Source organism: Sesamum indicum, linkage group LG13 (genome assembly GCF_026168435.1).
Source record: "Sesamum indicum cultivar Baizhima isolate 11 linkage group LG13, ASM2616843v1, whole genome shotgun sequence".
Taxonomy (NCBI): domain Eukaryota; kingdom Viridiplantae; phylum Streptophyta; class Magnoliopsida; order Lamiales; family Pedaliaceae; genus Sesamum; species Sesamum indicum.
Window position 1 is genome coordinate 18,720,201 of NC_142669.1, and position 19,371 is coordinate 18,739,571.

At 32.1% G+C, this 19,371-nt stretch overlaps 5 protein-coding genes across 8 annotated transcripts; 3 read left to right on the forward strand and 2 right to left on the reverse strand.

The window, feature by feature from the left end:
• Positions 1 to 964: 964 nt before the first annotated feature.
• On the forward strand, positions 965 to 3,030 carry LOC110013054 (agamous-like MADS-box protein AGL104). Its single transcript, XM_088877246.1, has 4 exons — positions 965 to 1,280; positions 1,426 to 1,479; positions 1,613 to 1,631; positions 1,748 to 3,030. The coding sequence occupies exons 1-4, from the start codon at positions 1,099 to 1,101 to the stop codon at positions 1,880 to 1,882; spliced, it is 390 nt and encodes a 129-aa protein (XP_088733372.1). The 5' UTR covers positions 965 to 1,098; the 3' UTR covers positions 1,883 to 3,030.
• On the forward strand, positions 2,562 to 6,198 carry LOC105176505 (uncharacterized). The gene is made up of 8 exons (XM_088877245.1): positions 2,562 to 2,761; positions 3,288 to 3,387; positions 3,733 to 3,783; positions 3,953 to 4,092; positions 4,601 to 4,784; positions 4,905 to 4,966; positions 5,403 to 5,703; positions 5,987 to 6,198. The coding sequence occupies exons 1-8, from the start codon at positions 2,667 to 2,669 to the stop codon at positions 6,083 to 6,085; spliced, it is 1,032 nt and encodes a 343-aa protein (XP_088733371.1). The 5' UTR covers positions 2,562 to 2,666; the 3' UTR covers positions 6,086 to 6,198.
• A 2,344-nt stretch (positions 6,199 to 8,542) lies between these two features.
• LOC105176484 (agamous-like MADS-box protein AGL66) lies at positions 8,543 to 11,754 on the reverse strand. Its single transcript, XM_011099299.3, has 11 exons — positions 11,426 to 11,754; positions 11,271 to 11,324; positions 11,066 to 11,084; positions 10,942 to 10,997; positions 10,818 to 10,845; positions 10,682 to 10,743; positions 10,440 to 10,539; positions 10,054 to 10,107; positions 9,787 to 9,935; positions 9,515 to 9,695; positions 8,543 to 8,871 (listed from the first exon to the last, which is right to left on the reverse strand). Exons 1-11 carry the CDS (start codon positions 11,608 to 11,610, stop codon positions 8,764 to 8,766), a joined length of 996 nt encoding a protein of 331 aa, XP_011097601.1. The 5' UTR covers positions 11,611 to 11,754; the 3' UTR covers positions 8,543 to 8,763.
• Positions 11,755 to 12,987: 1,233 nt separating this feature from the next.
• On the forward strand, positions 12,988 to 18,219 carry PNSL4 (FK506-binding protein 16-2). Of its 4 annotated transcripts, none has more exons than XR_016063824.1 (6): positions 12,988 to 13,417; positions 14,983 to 15,075; positions 15,250 to 15,310; positions 15,400 to 15,468; positions 15,800 to 15,932; positions 17,821 to 18,219. XR_016063824.1 is itself a non-coding variant. In XM_088877353.1 (5 exons), exons 1-5 carry the CDS (start codon positions 13,079 to 13,081, stop codon positions 15,877 to 15,879), a joined length of 642 nt encoding a protein of 213 aa, XP_088733479.1. In that variant the 5' UTR covers positions 12,988 to 13,078; the 3' UTR covers positions 15,880 to 16,063. The 4 variants fall into 4 exon arrangements, 1 of the variants encoding a protein (XP_088733479.1); XR_016063823.1 differs by lacking the exon at positions 17,821 to 18,219 and adding an exon at positions 16,130 to 16,457; XR_016063822.1 differs by lacking the exon at positions 17,821 to 18,219 and adding an exon at positions 16,213 to 16,457.
• Positions 16,667 to 17,857, reverse strand: LOC105176485 (heavy metal-associated isoprenylated plant protein 23). Its single transcript, XM_011099300.3, has 2 exons — positions 17,623 to 17,857; positions 16,667 to 17,124 (listed from the first exon to the last, which is right to left on the reverse strand). The coding sequence occupies exons 1-2, from the start codon at positions 17,795 to 17,797 to the stop codon at positions 16,823 to 16,825; spliced, it is 477 nt and encodes a 158-aa protein (XP_011097602.1). The 5' UTR covers positions 17,798 to 17,857; the 3' UTR covers positions 16,667 to 16,822.
• Positions 18,220 to 19,371: the final 1,152 nt, after the last annotated feature.

Consider the following 19,371-nt stretch of genomic DNA (forward strand, 5'->3'; position numbering starts at 1 on the left):
CATTTTATGATTGAAATTTTAATCTATCTTATGAATTGAGTGAGGATTGAAGCAGTACGAGGAGTCCGCCTAAGTTTCAAAAGAGTGGTTGAAAACAAATCCAAAAAGGTTAGATATGTGAACAAAGAAGAAAAAGTCCACACATTATCTATAGCCATTAACATAGGGCTTATCCCCACTTCAAATTGACCCATGCATTCGTCAAAATGGTACGTCTCTCAAAACCAGCTCTCATAATTACTTTCTATCCCAAGACCTATAGAATCAACAACAATGGATTTCAAGAACAACCTCAGTTATTGCACAAACACCTCATGTCAAAGTCTTGTTTGTCACAAATTCTTTCAATTGCTTATACCTTACAACTTATGTACTATATTACTATACAAGTTTAAATCTCACTTAATTTTGTGGTTTATATGATATTTGAACCACTTTTTTTTTACACCCATGAAGTGCATTTCACTAGATGATGAATAACTTATTTAATACAAAAATTTGAGTTCTAAGAATTAAGCGTAAATTATAATGGGTTCACGTGAGGTTTGTTAAAATTATAAATATCTTTTTATTATTTGATAAATTATAAATACGTCATGTAATTAACAGCCATTTAATAAATACCACCCTATAATAGGAGGCGGTATTTGTTAGATAATCGTTAATTTCATGGTAGCGTGTGTAATTTTTCAAACAACGCGAGAGTATGTGTAATTATGGTAAATTTTGGAAGAATGCGTTGCAATGTACCCAAGAATTAATGTTAATTTGAATTAATGTCAATGTTGGCTTAATTAATTTGTCATTTGATAATCCAAGCTTTGCCAAACATGACTTAAGAATTGTTCATATTATACCTTGGCTTGTGGGTCCACTTGGCAATTTTAGTGATTGTGCTTTCTCTCAATGTTTATTAGGAGTTGGGATTCTGAATAAGCTGGCAATTAATGTGTGTGTTGGGAAAAAGTTGAGTAAGTTTTTCTAGTCATTTCACATTTGCCTCACCAAGTTTTTGTAGGTCTATAAGTACCCTTTGAATGCTACTATTTCCTTCTACATGATGTTCTTTCATTTCTTCTTTTCCTTAATCACCAAAAAATGGGTCGAAAAATCGATATGAAGAAGATCGAGGACATAACAAGATGTCAAGTGACGTTCTCAAAGCGCCGTAGCAGTCTGATGAAAAAGGCTAATGAAATTGCAGTTTGTTGCGATGTTGATGTTGCATTTGTCGCGTTTTCTCCTTCTGGTCGCATTAGCAAGTTTTGCAACCAAAGGAGGTTTCTTCTTCTTTCTGTCTCTCTTTCTTTCTCTTTTTTTTTTTTTTACTTGATAAAGTTGTAACTAGTCATTTTTTTAAAAAAAAATTTAAAAAGCTGGCATGAATGTGTTTAATTGCTTCCGAATGTTGGATGGGTTTCACAGGATTGAAGATGTGCTCCATCGCTATGTCAATCTTCCAATTGAAAAGAGACTCAAGTAAGTATTTATTTTTATCTTAGTATTTTTTGAGAATTTCAAAATCCTTAGTACTCACTTTTGCCTAATTATGTTTATGATTTTTGTCGGATCTGAGGCCTTTAATGATTTTGTTGTGGTTGGTGAAACACAGTCATATAAGTAATGTTGAGGTATGTTCTAAATCTGGTGCATATTTCAAGTAAATAATTTTTTTTCTATATATGGACACTGACTTGTATAAAATTAAATAAAATAAACTCATTTTTAGTTAATATACTACATGAAGGGAAAAATGGAGAAGCTGAGGCAGCTCGGGCACATCAAGGGTGACACCAGCAAGCTACAGTATCTCGACAAACAGTTAGTTTACATTTTCATTCTTAGTTTTCAAATTTCAGTGATTTTTTTTATTTTTTTATAGGTTTTCATGTGAAATGAGAATATATGTGGATGAGTTAATAACAGAATACTGTGCACTTTTAAATTTTGTCCTTTAAAAGGAACTTTCATAATAAATATAGCCGTTACAAATATCTACGTCCTGATAGCTTTTTTGTTTATCTAGATTTGGACCTGGATGTGTGCGTTCAAAGAAAAATATTGAAATTATTATCTTTTTGACTAAATATAGAAACGTCCCATCGATCCATTTCATAAAGTTAGATAAAGAAGAATCGTTATCCAATATAGGAACCTCAAAATGTTCGACTTTTGTCGCATAGTTACTATTAAGTTCTGTCGTACGTCAAGATCTTATCTTTATATCGAGTGTTTGCTTTTGTCGGATAGTTATTATGGTTTGCGCTCCGTACTTATAAAGTCATGCCGTATATTAGGATGAGATAAGGCAGACATTTTCGTGTTTTATCTATTATTTTTATTTCTATTAATTATTTATTAATTGTAAAAGAACGTTATATCTATTAATTGTAACATGAATAATACTCATTACTCAATTTTTTTCATATACATGCTTAGTATGATGCAATCATATTTAATTGTTTAATATAATATCGATCTTACTAACACAAGTTATTATGTTGCTTTTCAAATTTTACCAACTTTTGTTCGATCTGATCTGGCGTACAATGATACTAGAATTGAGGTATTGATGTCTTCTTACAATCTCTCTCTCTCTCTTTTTTAATGCTAATGTGAATTTCACTTGTTGTCCTAATTTGTGTATTCCATCTAATTAAGTTAATATGTGTATACTTTCTTTAATTGTGTTTGTTCAGAATTTGGAGCTTCAAATTAAAAAGAGTGGTCTGGAGTTACAAATTTTGGAAACGGATCTTAGGTGAAGTTTTATGTAATAAAGTAGGGGAAATAACACTTTTCATCCTGTAATTTTGGGTCATTTTACTTTTGGTTCCACTGGTTACAGGATTCTCACATTTAGTCCCGTAATTTCTAAAGTCCACAGCACCTTTTCGTGATATTTCAGCAGATAATGTCATGTGCCTAGTATGTAGCCATAAGGACCTTTACACTTTTGGTCCTATTGATTGTAAAACTCTCATTTTTCGTCCAATGACTTTTAAAAAGTAGCACTTTTGATTTTATGAACTTAATTGCCACATAACCTTTTTCGTTAAATATATAATCGAAAGTTGTCACGGGACAAAAAGTCATGTTATTTTTTAAAGTTATAGGACCAAAAGTGATAACCGCATAACTAATTGGACCAAAAATAAAAATATCCTAAATTATATGATGAAAAGTGTAATTGCCCCTAATAAAGCATTACTAGAGTATAGCTCATGAGTTGCTTTGTGTATTTGTACCTTCATATATATATATATATATATATATATAATCTACAGGGATTATGAACTTGGTCCAGAACAAGAGCCTTCTTTGCATCAATTGTCTTGGTGTGAGAGAAATTTGAAACATTCTCTACAAAGAATCATTGCCAAAAAAGTTAGTCCTCTTAGTTTTTTGTGGTGTAATTTTCAAGGGTTCCCTGAAATTTATCATAATTATAAATATTTTCTCGTTGTTTTTAAAATTATAAATACTCCATAAATTTTACGACTATCTAATTAATACCCCTGACAATGAGTTGTCACGAGGACGTATTTGTTAGACGATTGTTAAGACTAAAGGGATATTTATAAATTTTCAAACGATGAGGGGAAGTTATAATTATGACGAAAATTAAGGGAGCTCATTATAATTGACCCTAATTATTATTTATTTTTGAAACTAACAATTCTTATGTTCTTTTACTGTGGATCACTATTGTTAACACTCTTTGTTATGTAGAATGCGATGGTTGATAATTTGTCTACATCATATCAACAACAAAGTATTCAGGTAAAAAACATCTCACCATTTATGGGCTACTTAATTACTTTTCATTTGATGAGGTATTTGTAATTTTTCAAACAATAAGAACGTAATTATAATTATATTAAATTTTATGAAAAGTAGTTATAATTTATTTTCTATTTTATATTATTAACATTATTAGGGTTTTGATCAGATGGGCGAAAAGAAGTTGGAGAGCCAAGCTGTAAATCCATTTTCATCTAATTTCAATCAAAATGAACAAATTTCAAAAATAGAGAACCTTTCTGCCGGCCAAATTCTGATGCAACTTGACCCATGGATAAGTCCATATAGGTAAACATTGGTATTTTATTCTTATTCAATTGTTCTAATGTGTCTATTATGATCAAATAAATTAAATATATCTATGGATTGACCTTCACATTAGCTTTCTCAATGGAAAATCACATTTTTTGTTTCGTATATTAGGATTTTTTTTAATTTAATCTCATTTGTTATAATTATCTAATATTACATTTCATAAATTAGATTTTTTTTTTTTTAGTCCCCACATAATTAACGGAGAAATCACGAGATCGTTAGTTCAAACGCGTGTTGGATTAACGGCCTCGTGAATTCTTCATTAATTATTGGATGAAAAAAGTCACGTGAGGATTAAAAATGAGTAAATTTCTAACGTATGCGATGCAATGTGAGAAAATCGTAATAAATTAAACTAAATTGAAAATGAGTCTAATTTATAGGACTAAAAATGCAATTTTTCCACTTTCTCAGCAATGGTCCGTGATTAGTTGGATCCAAGAGGTTATAAAGATAATGATTTTGGTTGTTCTCTTCATAGTGCTAGAGCTCGTGAAAGCATATTTCAAGGCTTATTTGATCACGCAACAAATAAAAATATGCCGGGGCCATCAAATATACAAAATTTTTCAATACCGTCAAATATATTAGACTCTTCAACAATAATTGTACCAGAAATGTCAATACCAAATACCAGAGTCTCATCATTTGATGTTCCACAAGAGGTATGTCTTCTTTATTACAAGCAAACAAAATCTAGTAAATTTCCTACCTTAATAAGGAATTTGCAATAATTGTTTGACAGAAATTCTTAGTGGTGGATCACAGCTTGCTCAATCTTGCAGGTAGGTTTTCCAGACAGAATTCACATGTCTACCCAGAGCTTATGCAACATCCAGGGTCCAAGGTAAAGTTAACATTTCAAATATTGCAAGAGGAAAATTAGTTTTCATATATGAAATGCTTGTGATATTGTCTAGGGAGAATAGACCTAATTATTCAAATCACATAGAATCTACTCGTAATTACACCAAATATTATGATAGAATAGTATAATTATTCTTATTACTTATTTAGTTTTTATAATTTTTAATTAATAATGATTATTTATTATTTAATTGTTAGATTAATTAAAATAATTAAATGTAGGTATTTTTATAAATAAATCCTACATATAATTTTTAATGTATTGTATGTATATATGATAATACATATATCCGAGTCAACACGATCGATTTATCGAACTATGGAGGCCTCTAATATTGATATTGTTTGAGCATATTCTAGTGATGTGTTTGAGTTGATTAAATTTCTTATTGAATTTGTTATCTTATTTTCAATAGATTTACATCTACTACAACAATGACAAGTAAAGCTAGCTGTCCGAAAATGGCACAATCCATCATCCATCATCATGATCACATGCAAACTGCCTCCCAATCTCAATCTACAAATTCAAATTCGAGGCAATTGAGGAAGCTGGACTTGGAGGCCGGACAACAAACTGCCCATCATCTTAACATCCACCCCAATCAAGATTATTACAACATCAACTGCGATGTGGACCGTCCATTGGATCATCAACCACAGCATCACAATCAACTCTGCCAGAATACACTATTTGATGATCTTCTCCCTCCAGAGGTAAACATAACAATAAAAGCATATTGCAATTATCAAAAGGCTTACGTCTCATTCTTAATATTGATAAAAACACGTCACGATCATATATAATCATTACATTGTCTCTCTTACCTAACACATTTTACATACACATCATATCAATTATCATCATTACACTTTTATCTCAAATTCAATCACATACTCCCAAAAAAAAAAAAAAAACAAATCTCGTGTCGACCAAATTCATAATTCCATCTCATTTTAATCTTACTTTACTTTGTTTTTTCTTTGTGATGAATGTTAGGATGCTATTGAAGACAATACAATTTGGAGATCTAAGATACAAAAGAGTGCTCTATGGGAATGGGAGGACTTGCTTCTTGATGTACAAGATTTCTTTTAAAGCAATGAGCATATATAAATGAAGATTGCTCAAGGTCTAGTTTAAACAGTATTTTCCGTAGTAAAACGCTATTCACTTGCGTACGATTTCATATAGTGTAATTCAACATGCTTTTAGAAATTAATTACATCCTTGTATTTATCATTGTGTGCAATTAAATTACAAGTTTTAACATATTAACTTTTCAAATATCACCGAGAGTGATAGTTGATAATTAGATTACCCTGCGATTAACAACTCACTGAAATGGATGGTTTGATATTTTATGTTGATATTAACTAGCTTAAATGCTATGGATGGTAACGAGGCGAGTCTCACAGCCTAATTGTTTGGTTAGTTCAATAATTAGTAGCAACATGGCATAGTTAATTATGTGATAATAGTAATAATTATGTTATGGGGAATGTATGATCTAACTTAAACAAATCCTCGTGGGAATTTATTGGTTAGAATCGGGTCTTTCTAATTTTTAATGTTGTTAATGAATTAAATCTTGTGAACGTTCCCAGGGTTATTTATTGATTAGGGAATTCACCAAGGGACATTCCTTGATTGACAAAAAGGTAAGGAAATGTGAGATCATTAGATCATACCAATGACCATATATAACTGACTTATCTGTCTAAACGATTGTTATATTTGTTTCAATAATCAACTAATGAAATCAAGCATGAACCCGACCTTAACCGAAAAAGTTTATCCTATTTATTTTCATTTTTCTCTTTAATTTAATCTCATTTTTTTACTCATCACAATCAAAACTCCCCCCTATTTTAAATTTTTGAAGGAACCAAATTAAGCCTACCCCTACGGAATCGACCCTACTCACCACTTCTACAAAAGTGTTTGTAGATGTTTATTTTTTAGTCTCGACCCCCATCACTGTCAGTTTAGATTTAAATATCTTAACATAGTTTTTAATCTAAATGAATTGTATAAAACAAAGTATACATTTATCTAAATTACTAATTTTCTCGTCAAGTTTATTTTTTGTATTTCTTATACAGAGTTGGGTATATGCAAAATTTTTTTAAGAATTTACATATAATACTATAGTTTTTATTAATAATGGATTAGTTTTGTAAGAGTGGTTATATATTATTTATCAATAATACTAGCAACAGTCGCACCCGGTCCCTGTGCATATAACCCAATTGAATGTAATGTAAGAATTATTCACTGTTTTCTAATTAATAAGAAAATTAAAAATACAAGAATTGTCTATATTTTTTAAATGAATTAGAAAATAGAAAATAAAAAAATTATCTAATTAAATCGAAAAGTTGAAAATCATGTCATTACTCATATTTAAAATCAATTTTTTTTAACCAAAGTAGAAGAGGAATTCAATTAGCATGATCAACTTGACATAATTTTTTATGGCACAAAACATTTGACGGGTACAAATTCTAGTCACTTTTCAAGACTTTACATTTATCATCATAAGGGTATTATAGGTACTTCAAAAAAATTGGTGTATTATGGCATAAAAACTGCCAGAAGGGCAGCTCGTTTGGTTCATATAGTAAGATTAAGCATGACGGGATTGGGTATGATGAGAAATTGAATGATAACTAATCCCACCTTCCATTATATATTGTTTGGTTTGAGACATTACATGTGTGATATCTTTTGTCATAATATAATATAATATTTGGTCGAAGGGATTATAAAGTATGATTATAAAGGGTAGCTCGTGTAACTACATAGATTTTTTGTAGTTTGAAAAATTATATTTAATATCTTTTGTTTCCGTCTAACAAATTTATAGATCCTTTCGTTAGTTTAAATTCATTGATTTGGCGATATCAATAAAAAAATTGAATAAAAATTCATATTTGCCTGATTTATTGCAGGTCAAATGAATCTTGTTCTCCCTTGTTTCACAAGTTGCACTTTCGCTCCCTCGTTTGGTTCCTATAACCCAATCTTGCCCCAACTTTTGGCGAAAAAAATTCCAACCTATTTTCCCTCCTTTTCCACATCCATGTGCACATTTTCGTTAGTTTTTAACGGAGACATAACGGTTAGAACCGACTTTGTTCAGAATTGATAACTTTAGGAACCTAAATCGTTTTACTAATATTGTTGGGAGACCATAAATGTAATTTTTTGTTCTCCAACCAATATATATAACTGCTAATCAACCAAGTAAAACATAAATTTGATTCAACGTCTTTATTTATAAATTTTTTTATCTAAAAAGCTAGGTTTGCTCAAATCAAATCAATCATATATAACACATGAGTGCTTGTCATGTGACTAATCACTCTCTTTAAATTGTACACCAATAAAAAACAAGTATTACACCACATAATTAGTTCAAATTTAATTTGTTATACATACCCGATCAGAATTAGAATTTTCAGTTAGTACAACGCCAAACAGAATAAAAGATGACCAAAGTTGAAGAACTACATGATTTAGTGCCAAACAAGATTATATATAAACACGGTCCATAAATACATTATAAGCTCCCTTGATTTGTTGGTGACAACATTTTGGTATGAAAAATCATTAAACATATGGAAATTAATGTCCCATATGTATACATAAAATATATATATATATATATTTGTAGTTTGTTTGTACCATAAAAGTGTAATGTTCTTTTTTCTTTTTCTTTTCTTTTTTTTTTTTTGTTGACTGCACCAATATAAATAAATAATATTGGCAGCTTATAGATGAAGTTCACTGGATGGCAGCTGGTGGCAATGTGATTCCAAGACAAGGGTCTGTTGGTCTAATGTAGTAAGAGCTCCTCCTATAGAACTTTCCATTACACCCTGAAATTCAAACATAAATACTACATTAACATCCTTCACATGCAATAATATATGTTTATATATGTAGATAATATAATATATGTTGGTCTTACAGAAATTACACATGCTTTTTGAAAAATTACACATACACCCACCAGAAACATCAAAATAATTTACACAAACCACCCTTTTATTTTAAAAACACCGCCCAGAAACGTCTACATCATTACACAAACTACTTTTGATTCTTGATTGTTAGGGATGATTTCTGTAATTATGCAAAATACATGGGTGATCTGTGTAAATAAATTATAAATCAGGGGGTGTAAATGTAATTATCCCTATCAATTATCGGCATGTTGAATTGCGAAATTTTGTGATCTCATTATAATCATTTCGCTACACATATACGATTAATAACTAGGATAATAAACTGAAAACTATACGTCTAGTCACATGAAATAAGGAGTTCAACGAATTTAGTCCTTTGATTGATGCTATGCAATTCGACTACTTTGCAACTTTAAATAGAAAATTTACAATAACTTACAGATTCTTATTCTAGAATTATTTTAGATGTTTCATTTCTTTAAATTGTACGATGTAACGGATTATTTATACTAGTTTCTTGTAAATTCGTGGCATATAAATAAGAAATCGGAACCTTGGCTAAAGAAGTCGAACTTTCTGGAGGCAGTAAAGCAGAAAAGAGATCTTTCGACGAAAGATATTGTTGAAAGCCGTCATCCTTTATGTTGCTACTTTGATATCCTTCTGCGCTCTGCGCATTCTCATTTCCGCTTGTTTGTGACACAGACTCAAATACCGTTGGTGATGAACGTTCCCTAAAATTATTACGAGAATAAATTTAATTAAATTAATTTTTAAGTGTTTATGATTATAACGCGGGTAAAAAAAAAACATTAATACTCGCACCTTATACTAACAGAAGATGCGTCGGATCCAATATTCATATTATCCCCAGTGCCGATCTCAATTCCATGATCTTCTTCATTCTCAAGTGATGGTTGTGCCGCTGCTAGTACTTGTGCTTCAGTAATGTATTGGACCACTGTATTTATTTGCTTTCATAAAAAGAAAAAGAATGAAAAGAAGAATAATTATGTAATGTTATTGCAATAATGTCTTTATTACAAAATCTAAAAATTGAACATTAAAGCATGTTTTGTTTCATCTATTTACCTGTATGGTGTCCTGATAACTCGATTGTTGTTCAACTTTACTCAAGAGAATTCTCTGCGATAACGTTATGTAGAATGGTTAAATAATGGCAATGTGGTCGTTTCCAGCTACGAACGTATGATGATGTTTTAAACTTTTGTATGTAATTGCAAACACTTTATATGCATAATTCATCAATCAGCAAAGGCCACAAGTTTCGTCAATGTAGCACCAAGTATAGGCATCAACAGGTCGTTTCCAGGAAATTATAGCACGGTGAACTGACAAATATTTGTGACAAATGAGTTCAAATTTGTATTATGGGACTCAACAAACCACATGTGTAATAACATCATTTGTAAGTTGAATAGCATGAAAATTGAGTGTATTGATGTTGTCTTAATTACCTTTCTTTGTGTAACACGGCGCAATGCTTCTGTTAGTCGTACTTCGCATGATTGAAATTCGTCCAATGAGGTAAACTTTTCTGAGTTCGGTTCAAACACCCTTGGGACGAAACAAGCAACAAAATATCACCATACAGACAAGAATAATTATCGTAAGACGTAAACATAGTTTTTTTCTGTCATTTGTTGTAGTATTATGTATCTGAAATGAAAAGTTTTGGACAAGCTCTACAACTTATTACCTAAGTTGATCTTCGTCTCTCTCAAGTTGATGTTGCAAATCAAGAATCTGTTTCTGAATTTCCTGAAAAATGGAAAAATGGGAAAGAATGACATACTTGCTTTCTTTGATCATGAGAATAATCAAATCAAATTTACCTCAATGTCTGATCCAGGAGTTGCAGGGCTGATACAAAAAAATAAAACATCGATCATAGTAATAATCTAAGTGAAGAAAATTCTCACATGAAAGAGATAGAGAGAGAGAGAGAGAGACAGAAACCTCTGAATTGCAAGATCCTTTTCAGTTTTGATTTTCATTAAGGTGTTGATTATTTGCTGCAGAGATGTGAAAGTGAGCTAAAATCATCTGATAATTGATATATATCATGTCAAGTTTTAGTTACCTCTCTATTCGGGATAATCCTGCGTTTAACAAAAAAGTACGTTTATCAATCATCTTATTACATTGTAGGGAAAAATAAAAAAAATCATTGAGTAAAATATAGTAGTTTTTGAAAGAAAACGAATAACAAAATTGACCAAAATTCAAGATCCTTACACAAAGTATTAAAAGATAAAAAAATTGAAACGAAAGCGAGAAAGTTTTACCCTCCTCTATCACGATCGGATAGATTAATATAACGGTAAATCACATCTTCAACCCTACGAGAATCAAAACCAGCAAATTACTATAAAACATTAATCAAATTTTTAAATAATTTTGCCCCACTCATAAGTAACACGATAAGCTTATTTATATATACCTTTTCCTACCGGAGAAGTGGCTGAGACGACCGGAAGGAGAAAACATAATCAAAGCCAAATCAATGTCGCACAAAACCGCTATTTCATAAGCCTTTTTGATGAGACCATATCTACGTTTGGAGAACGTAACCTGTCTATTAGTGGTATTCTCTATTTTCTTGATTGGAAGCTTACTTCGTCCCATTTCCTTATTCGATTGATCATACGATCAATCTGTAAAAGAGCAAGATAAAGACTGAATGTAGATAGAATGTTTCTTGATCCAATCCAGGAAAAAATGTTGTTGAGAATTGATTAGGGTTTTGAGAGGTATGGAATGAGAGGTTGGCAAAGGGGACAATGAGTTGAAAACATAGTAGATATATATAAATACATATATATATTGGTTTAAGATAACAAAAAGTTGGTATAAAGAAGAGGTCATGGTTTGACAAGGTTGTTTTGCCTTACCTAATTATCATCTCAAGCACAAAGGATGAGGAAGTTTGATGGGACGATATATGCTCCAATCTTGCCATCTATCCCTTGACCATATAATCCATTTTCCTTCCATCAAATCTTTTCTTTGGGTCACTCCGCATCGGAAAAAGTTATTATTTTTGTCCTATAAGTATGAGACGTGCCATTTTCGGTCCATTTGAAATTTATTTTAGCAATGAAGGTTAATAATTTGAAAAAAAGAAATACAACACTTTGAGGACATTTGTTGATGGAAACTGTTAATCTGATTAGAAAATATCCCCAGATTGCCACAATCGCATGAAACACACATCACATTTTCCAGCTAAATTGGCAAATTTCCAACTGCGAATCTCCTCAATGTGCCATTTTCTTAAATTATTTCACCAAAATGAATTTAAAGTAGATAAAAAATGTCATTCTCGAAAATAATACGTATAAAAATTTACCACGATTTTTAGTCCATAAACATTTAAAGTATAGGCGATCGTAAATTTTTTTCCTAGTAAATAAACTAATACCTATAAATCTACAAGACTTAAATATTATCTCCAACGCTTGGGAAATTTTTGTCCGGACCCGACTTAGCCAAATCTAAACCAATCAATGGCAAGTGCACTTGCCATAAGATTAGTGTACAGTTTAGGGAAAGTGATCAATCACAGAGCAAGTGTGATTGGATTGGTTTAGTCGAACCATGGGCTAGAATACTTCTTTATCTCTATTTTTCTTTCTTTATCCCTCAAAATACTCAAAAAATAAATTCAAACACTATGATAATCTTTTAATTATGGGGCATACGACATACTCTTCGCCAACTAAGCTAGGTGGGCTCTCACTTTTTTCTTTTTGAAAAAAATGCAAGCAATCTCCACGTAATATTACAAATGAGCAAATTACCCTTTATAAAAGAAAAAATAGCAATTTACCTTCCTTTGATTTCTTTCCTATATTTTTTAAAATAAAATTTTATTTCAAAAAATATAGATGTAAATTACTATTTTATTTTTACAGGAGTAATTTGCTCATTTATAAAATCACATAATTAAATTGCGATTCACCCCCTTTCTTTTTACTTTAAAAACACCCATTATCCATAAATTCCCTCCAGCCCACAAGCTGCAGATAGCACAAAACACAACCCCAACTCCTCACTTCCAAATTTCAGTTACAACAAACAAAGCCAACCAATCATGGCGACAGCCTCCGGCCAGTTAACCATTTTCACCCCGAAACCTCGGACCCTCCAAACTTTCAAAGCCAGTGCTTCACTTCCCAGCATCAACAATGCTCCTGCAGCAGCAACAGCAGCAGCCAATTTCAAGAAGCAATTAATGGGTTTTGCGGCCGGGATTTTGACTGCTTCGGCGGTGGCTGCCGCCACTCCTTTGGCCGCGGATGCCACCCGGATAGAGTACTACGCCACCGTGTCCGAGCCGTCGTGTGAGCTCAATTTTGTCCGGTCGGGGCTTGGCTACTGCGATGTGGTTGTTGGGTCTGGAGAGGAGGTTCCATATGGTCAGCTTATTAATGTGAGCTTTTCATATCATTTTTGCCATTTTTTTTAAGTAAAAGAATAATTTATGTATATGAAATTAATATTAAATTTAAATGGCATGCAATAGAATTCACTACAAGAAAATAGTTTAATAGCTATACATGTGGTAAATATAATTAACCATAGTATTATCATATATTATGAAAAAGTTTTAGTCCAAACAACCAAACTAATTACAGAACATATGCGATACACATATCATATGATTGGTCATTTTTCCCAAACGATATCAATCACGCCATAAGCGTATTGCATTTGTCATATAATTGGTTTACATCTGACCAAACCCGATTTGGATTAAAATTTCCATGTATATTGGTGCATTCGCTCATTCAAGTCTTATGGTCATTTTTCCCAAACGATATCAATCACGCCATAAGCGTATTGCATTTGTCATATAATTGGTTTACATCTGACCAAACCCGATTTGGATTAAAATTTCCATATATATTGGTGCATTCGCTCATTCAAGTCTTAATGTCTCTCAATATTGACAAGAATGTTAAGGTGTTAGCCAAAATGATCTTGACCATGTAAATATTACACTTTTGAAGGGGCTAAATCCGTAATAATGTCTTAGTCTAGTGGTTAAGGCTAAGACTGAGATCTCATGAATAAGTTCGATTATGGGTTTGAGTTCCACCGAATCTGTGGGCAGTTCTTTCACTTTATTTAAGTTTTATAATTTTTTTTTTTTAGTTATTTGTTGAATCAATGTAATTTATTTACTGATTTTAGCCATAATGATGTATTACTTGAATAAATTTGTCAAACAGCAACTTAACATTTTGTATCCTTCACTCACATATTACATCTAACTTCATATTTTGGCTAGTATATTGTCTATTTTGCCCCATAACTAATCATGAGAGACAAAATTCTTTAGCATTCATTTTCATTCTAATCCCAAAACACCAAAGAATGAGACTTGTTCAGGTCGGAAGATAAAACAAAACTGAGTGTTAGCTAAATATTTGGGCTCTTATAGTTAGTAAACGAGCGCAAAACAAAAAATATACAAGTCAAAACATGAAAATCAGTTCGCAAATTGTACAAGTGAAGAACACGGCAAGCAGAGGGAATTAAATGATTCTTTTTTAAAATGTTAAGGTGCCGTTTTTTAGTTCAACGGCATTTTATGCCTATTTGATTTTTACGAGGGGGTAATCTGGATTTAACCCCTTTCGAATGTTTAAGTATATTACACAAACCTCCTCGTTTATTAAAATTATATTGCGCTTCCTCCCTCATTTTGACATATTACAAATTTTCCACTTTGGAGTATTTGTAATGTAAACATAACTGCTAAAATGGTGTAACTAGAATGTTCCAAATATATCCAAACATCAAGAGTATTTGTCTATAATTATCCCTATAGAACATTAACGGTTCAAAAGGAAGGAAAAGCGAGTAAAATGTTACGATAACATAGGCATAATCAAGCGTGGTAGAATGATTATCATCTATTCTTACATGTTGATAGTTGGGAAGATCTGCCAAGCATCGAATCTGTTCTTACCATGTATTTGGCTAATATAGGTCCACTACACCGCAAGGTTTGCTGATGGGATAGTGTTCGATAGTACTTATAAACGTGCCAGACCGCTCACTATGCGCCTTGGCACAGGCAAGGTAATGTATAATGATCGAAACCTCAATCTGCTGCTGATGGCCCTCTACACTGATTTCTGATGTCACTTTTATCTGCATGTATCATGGTTTTGTCTGAATGTGTTGTGATACATATGACTATTGTTTTATCTTGCATATGTATTCGTACAAGTCATAGGATTTTTGTCTGTCCAGGTCATTAAAGGATTGGATCAGGGCATCTTAGGTGGTGGAGGTGTACCGCCAATGCAAGTTGGTATGTTGCAAGTTATCAACAAGCTTCTGTAGTGTATCTATTGGCTTTTATGTAGCCGTAACAAATTTGATTTGGACATTCTTACTCAGGTGGAAAGAGGAAGCTTCACATTCCTCCGCATTTGGCGTATGGTCCTGAACCAGCCGGCTGCTTTTCAGGTGAAAATCCAACTTGTCTGATATGCTTGATGCTCGTTTCTTTTTAGCTCCTTGTACATAGGATCTGTATGTTTTAACATCTTCAGCGTTGGAGATCTTGTTGATCACATGTCAAGACATTACATTTTTGTTGTGGTTATTACATTGTTAGTGGAAACATGAAACCTCTTGAAGCCCTCTTCTGTACATCATGTCTTAGGGACATAATTTTTTATCTCACTGATCCTAGAATAGGTGATCGTTTTCGACAGCTATGAATGTATAGATGAAACATCTTATCTAGCCTGCTTTTGCTTGGAACATTTGTTGACATATTTACGTTCTTGGACAGGGGACTGTAACATACCTGCAAATGCAACGCTTGTATACGATGTCAATTTTGTTGAAGTGTACAAGGGAAACAGGAAATGAGGAGTTCGGAGTTTCAGACAAACTATGTAGAGAAACCTAAGCATCACACTGAAGTGAGTTTACTTTACTACCAATCTGTCACAGAAAAATGTTTTCTGTTCAGTTGCCTCTTGATTTTGTCCTCCAACTGCAAACTTCACAAAAATTAACATTTGAAATAGAAGTGACTGTTGAGTATTTAGAATCCCTTGATTCTTATCTGCATGAACATTTGAAATGAAAGCCGAAGTATATCAATTTTCCTGAACAGTTTGATGACGGCTGTACAAAAATTACAAGGGCTCCGGAGCTAGTATCTTGTCCTAATATATTCTCAATTGGTGAAATTTCCAGCGGTAGAAAGCAGATTGATTTCCTGATAGGAAGAAAAGGACAGAATCTCTGGGTGAATTCCTCACACCCCTGCCTGAAAATTGGATGTTTTATATAAAGGAGGTGTAGGTATGGGTGTTTTAGACACAGAATTAGGACAGAACTTTGTTGCGTTCCGTCTAAGAGACTCACTGTTCATTATTTTACGCATTTGAGAGACATTGGTGCAGCAATATCCATAATCCCAAATAGTAGTTTTTGCCTTACATGACCGTTGTCCACATTTTATGGCCTTCTGTCCATATGGTTGGCATAGATCAGCAGGGGCTTGAAACTATGATAACAGATTTGCGCAGTTTTGTCTTAAAAAAAAGCGGATCGTTGATAAAAGAAAGTAGTTAGTTTATATGTTGTCTAAATCCCTCCTGACAAATGATCCAAAGTAAAACTGTTTTTGATATACAGACAACCATAATTTCATTAAAAAGATGTATATATATACTTCCATCAATTGACATTTTACCAAAACTCCCTACCAAGACTCACTGATAATTCATTACATCCCATTTTTCTCAGAAAACCAAAATTAGACAAAAGCACAGTACTAATACTGCCAAAATGACCAGATTTATTACATGATAGAGCAGGCATTTGGATTGTCATCACTGAACATAGTGAAGTAAGGGTCCTCAAATCTTGTAATGGTACCCATATCTTTTTGTGGGTTATCAACTTTTCTTACAAATCCAGGTGGCGCCTTCTTGTCATAAGCTGCCGGAGCATAGGGCTGAGCCACCAGGTTGTACGGCACATACGGCCATAGCTCCGCCTTCTTCCCCGTTGACTTGGCCTTCTTCAGAACTTTGTTTTGCTCTACATATCCTGTTACAGTCACCTTCTGCAGTTTCCTGTTTATTTCCACAGATTTCACCCCTGTCCAGGACCATGTTCAGAAAACATCAGACATATACCATCTGCTTTGTGTCTCTAAGCATAATTTAAGGTGTTCCGGAAATGGAGATGCAGCAATATCATGTAAGATTTGAAAAATGAGAATTTTTAATATGTTACCTTAAAAAGTTAAAGTTGTAATGTGTAACGAGTTCTAAGATATACGGGCATTAGGAAAATATGAGCAAAACAAAAATTACAGATACATTTTTATTGTTTGAAAAATGACAAATAACCTTCTGAAATTGGCAGCCGTCTAACAAATACGCCCTATTATGGATTGTCACAGTGGGTATTTGTTAAACAATTGTTAATACTAAACGGGGGTATTTGTAATTTTTCAAACAAAAAAATAATTATAATTATGAAAAATTTCAAGAAAGTCGGTTTTAATTTACCCAAACAAGAAAGAAAATCACATACAAACAGACACAAGTTTTAGGTGGTTGGTTGAATAGTTCAAAATTTGTCTTAAATTACCACTCAAAGAAGACAAGGCTTTCTTGACTTTAAGCTCACAGCCATCACAATCCATTCTGACTTTGAGATTAACTGTTTGCAACTGTTTCAGCTTCTTCTTCTTCTTCTGCTTCTGCTTATAGCTACTGCTCATCATCAACTCAGATAAGTAGTCAAAACTTCCCATAACACCCATACTGTTGTTTCTCTCAAAAGCAGCTTATTTTAAGGTAGTAAGAGCTCAAGGTACTAAAAGTTGGCAAAAAGACAAGTGTGGAGCTGTTTGGGAGGTAATGAGAGAGGAAATTCAGATTATATATAGCTGAGAAGCAGAAGCTGGAAATGCTTCAATATGAAGAGTTTGGAGAAGCTGCTGTTGGCTTTCCTCAAAGGAAATGGATTCCTTTCTTGCCTGCAACTACTATAAAAGGGAAGAGGAGAAAAGGGGACAAAACAAACCTTATTTTAAGCTATGTATGCTGTCCTAATTCAACTTTTCTTCAACTAGTTTTGAAATCTAGTCTGCTTCTTGTATAGGTAGAGACACAGGTTTCCAAACATGCCACAAGTTCTCAATTTATTTGTAGTTGATTAATAAAAGGGTAAATTATCTCAAAATTGTAAACGCCCTCTTGTTGTTTTAAAAATTATAAACACGCCCCTCAAATGAAAAAATAAAATAAAATAAATTGATGGTTGGTAAAATAAATAATCTATAGGAAATATTCTCTATAGAATATCTTAATTTTTTTTAAAAATATATAAAATTATAATTCATAATTCAAAATGACATTTTGGTTAATTTATCAAAAAATTGAATTAAAATCTAAAGGAGTTAATAGAATTGGCTCGTTGTCAACTAAAATAAAGGGATATTTATGATTTCTCGAACAATGAGGAAGTATTTATAATTATGTTAAATTTTGAGAAAAGTGATTGTAATTTAATCTGATAAAATTATGATTTTTGTATCTATAGCATATTTACAATGTAGTGTGTAGGTGCATGTTTGGGAGCACTTTTGAAACTAAACTACTTTCTAATAAGTGCTTTTTTGAAAAGTTTTCGACCCTAATAGAATTTGTGGAGTTTAAAAAGTCACTATTTTTTTTTTTTTTTTGGAAATGTGTGTTCTACATATGTACACACACGATGCAAAATAAAATATATTATAAATTAATAATTTGAAATAAAAAAAAAAGTTCAAATAGAACTTTTACTACTTTAACATGGGAGAAAAATAACAATAAGATACAAAAAAGAACTAAAAAAAATTAAAAGATAAATTATATTGGACTCCTCTAAACTTAAAAAAATTAAAAGATAAATTATATTGGACTCCTCTAAACTTAATCATAATTACGAATCGCCCCAAATTAATTGTTGTGTAATAAATAGTTCTTCGTAATAATTCATTATAGGAGATATTTGTTAAGTGATTGTTAATCCAATAAAATTTTTATAACCTCTCAAAAAAATAAATTTTTTGTAATTTTTTAAATAATAAGTAAATATTTAAGGACCATTTTATAATTAACCTAAAATTATAAAATGGGCCTAATTGGAAGGTGGAAAGGAAAAGTTGGTGACAATAGAATAGTGCTATGCATAAACAAAAGAGACAACCAATAATAGAGGGAGTAGCAGCCACGTTTCACCGCCAACCACCAGGACACGTGTTCCAATCAAGGTCGGTGATTCTGGATCCAACGGTGTTAAGGATAGGGGAGAGTGAAAGGCCGTGTTTGGCAGTTGTTAGAATTGAGACCA